Below are 2,095 nucleotides of genomic sequence, written 5' to 3'. Positions count from 1 at the left end.
GCGCACACACACACACACACACACACACACACACACACACACACACACACACACACACACACCTACACACACCTACACACACACACACACACACACACACACACACACACACACACACACACACACACACACCTACACACACACACACACACACACACACGCATACACACACGTCGTTCAACGAGACAGCTATTTGTAAGCCATAGGGGGGGCCCAGAAAATGTTTGGAAACCACTGGGGGGGCCCAGGAGAAAAAGTTTGGGAACCACTGCTATACTGTCAACATGGACCACACTCTCTGGGGAATGTTTCCAGTACCTTATGTACCTATGCTACAAAGGATTAAGACAGTTCTGAACGCAAAAGGCTTCCCAAGCCAGTACTAGAAGGCGTACCTAATAAAGTGGGTGGTGAGTGTATATTACATAGAAATAAGAAACTTACCTATAACTGTTAACTTTATAGGACTGTCACAAAATGTTACTTTAATGTCCGTGTACTCTATTCTGAAGAAGTATTTGTCGTCATGATCTTCTGTTAAATCAGGAATCCGAACGCTGCAGTTTCTTCTTCTCAAATCTCCAGTCATTTCCACTTGATGGGTGTTAATTGACCCACTGCTGTTAAAAATCACGTAACTTGATCCCACACCATGTACGGGCTTATGTTTCATCAAGACTACGTAATTGGGTTGGTACGAGTAATCATCTCGTTGATTAATTCTACATGCGATCTCCACACAAGATCCACTCAGAACTGTCATCTCAGGAGCAACCATTAAAACCAAACGAGGTGTTCCACTATAGCAATCTTGAAAAGCTCCTGTAAAACAGATAAATTATGAAAATAACATGGAGAAAAATCATCCTGTGACATCGACCATGTAACATGATGCTGAACTCCGATTCATCTTCATGTTACATGTGGAGCCTTTGAACCATGTTGGAATCAAATATTTCAGACTAGAAGTGATTTATGTGACGTCTCCAAATAAAAGGGAGTGAACAAACAAACTCACCTGGAGGAAAGAAGACAATCAGTGAAATGCTGACTATCAGGATGTTGTTAGACAGGTGACAGAGCTTCTTCATCTCCCTGACTGGAACAACCTAATGATGAGATTAACATTTTTTTAAAGCAGTCTCTTGATAAAATCAAAGCTTACATGATTAAAAGGCAGAAATGAAACATTTTGAAAAATAATTTGATTATTTCAGGTCATTAAAAATGATTCTGCATTATAATTAAAGTCAGAAAACATACATAAACATAAATCAAATCAACATAGACCTACCAAAAAGAGCTGCAGCTAAATTAGAACCAGTTTAGATTGAAAAACTGAATGTATTTTAGTTGATCAACAGCAGGTCAGACCACCACCTTCTGAGTTTCAAAGTAAATGTGATGGATATGTAACCTTTCTCTGTTCGTCTTAGGTCCATTAGGTTGACTTCACAACATACAGTCAAGCTGGCTGTGTTTATCACATAAAGAGTAAAAGTTGGTGGTTAGCATCAGGCCAGCAGTTTGTGCCACAAAGTTACTGACCGTAAAAAGGGACGGGCTGGCTGTGATTGTATTGTGATATTTAAAATCAATTTACATAAAACATCTACATAGCTATCATTTTCTTTATTATAAATGTCAATATGCAATTTTACTAGATGGAGAATACACACATTTTAATATTTAAAGACTAACACAACTGACAACTGAAATACTTTGTATCAAAAATTGAAGCATACTTAACAAGAGAGAAGGTCAAGCTGGTGGTTAACATCAGTCCAGCCCCTATTCATTAAATAAAAATACAATAAATAACCAAAAACAAACTACAGAGCAGTTGACGTCAGTTAACAGTTGTAAAGTTAAAGATATCTAAAATGTGTAATATTAATTATGAAAACAGCAAAAATACATACAAACCATGGAAAAAACATTAAACACTGTATGTTATTAAATTTGTCTAAAATTATAGTACTTGTAAAGAAAGCACAGAGCTGATCTTAAAACATACCAGAGTTAAAGATGGCAAAAGGGGACTAGCCTACTGTTACTGGTTGCTATGGTAACTACTAACTGTCAGTAGATAACA

At 37.3% G+C, this 2,095-nt stretch overlaps 1 protein-coding gene across 1 annotated transcript in view; it reads right to left on the bottom strand.

The window, feature by feature from the left end:
- LOC106963440 (myelin-associated glycoprotein-like) overlaps window positions 1-716 on the bottom strand; it is a 26,981-nt gene extending 26,265 nt beyond the window's left edge. Inside the window, exon 1 of the mRNA XM_015058348.1 lies at window positions 445-716. Within this exon, the coding sequence (XP_014913834.1) occupies window positions 445-673 (229 nt within the window). The 5' untranslated portion in view covers window positions 674-716. The remainder of the gene's footprint in view (window positions 1-444) is intronic.
- Window positions 717-2,095: the final 1,379 nt, after the last annotated feature.

Source organism: Poecilia latipinna, unplaced genomic scaffold (genome assembly GCF_001443285.1).
Source record: "Poecilia latipinna isolate Pla-1442-1.1 unplaced genomic scaffold, P_latipinna-1.0 Scaffold1534, whole genome shotgun sequence".
Lineage (NCBI taxonomy): Eukaryota > Metazoa > Chordata > Actinopteri > Cyprinodontiformes > Poeciliidae > Poecilia > Poecilia latipinna.
Note: the sequence above shows the minus strand (reverse complement) of the source record. Positions and strands in the feature narration are given on the sequence as shown.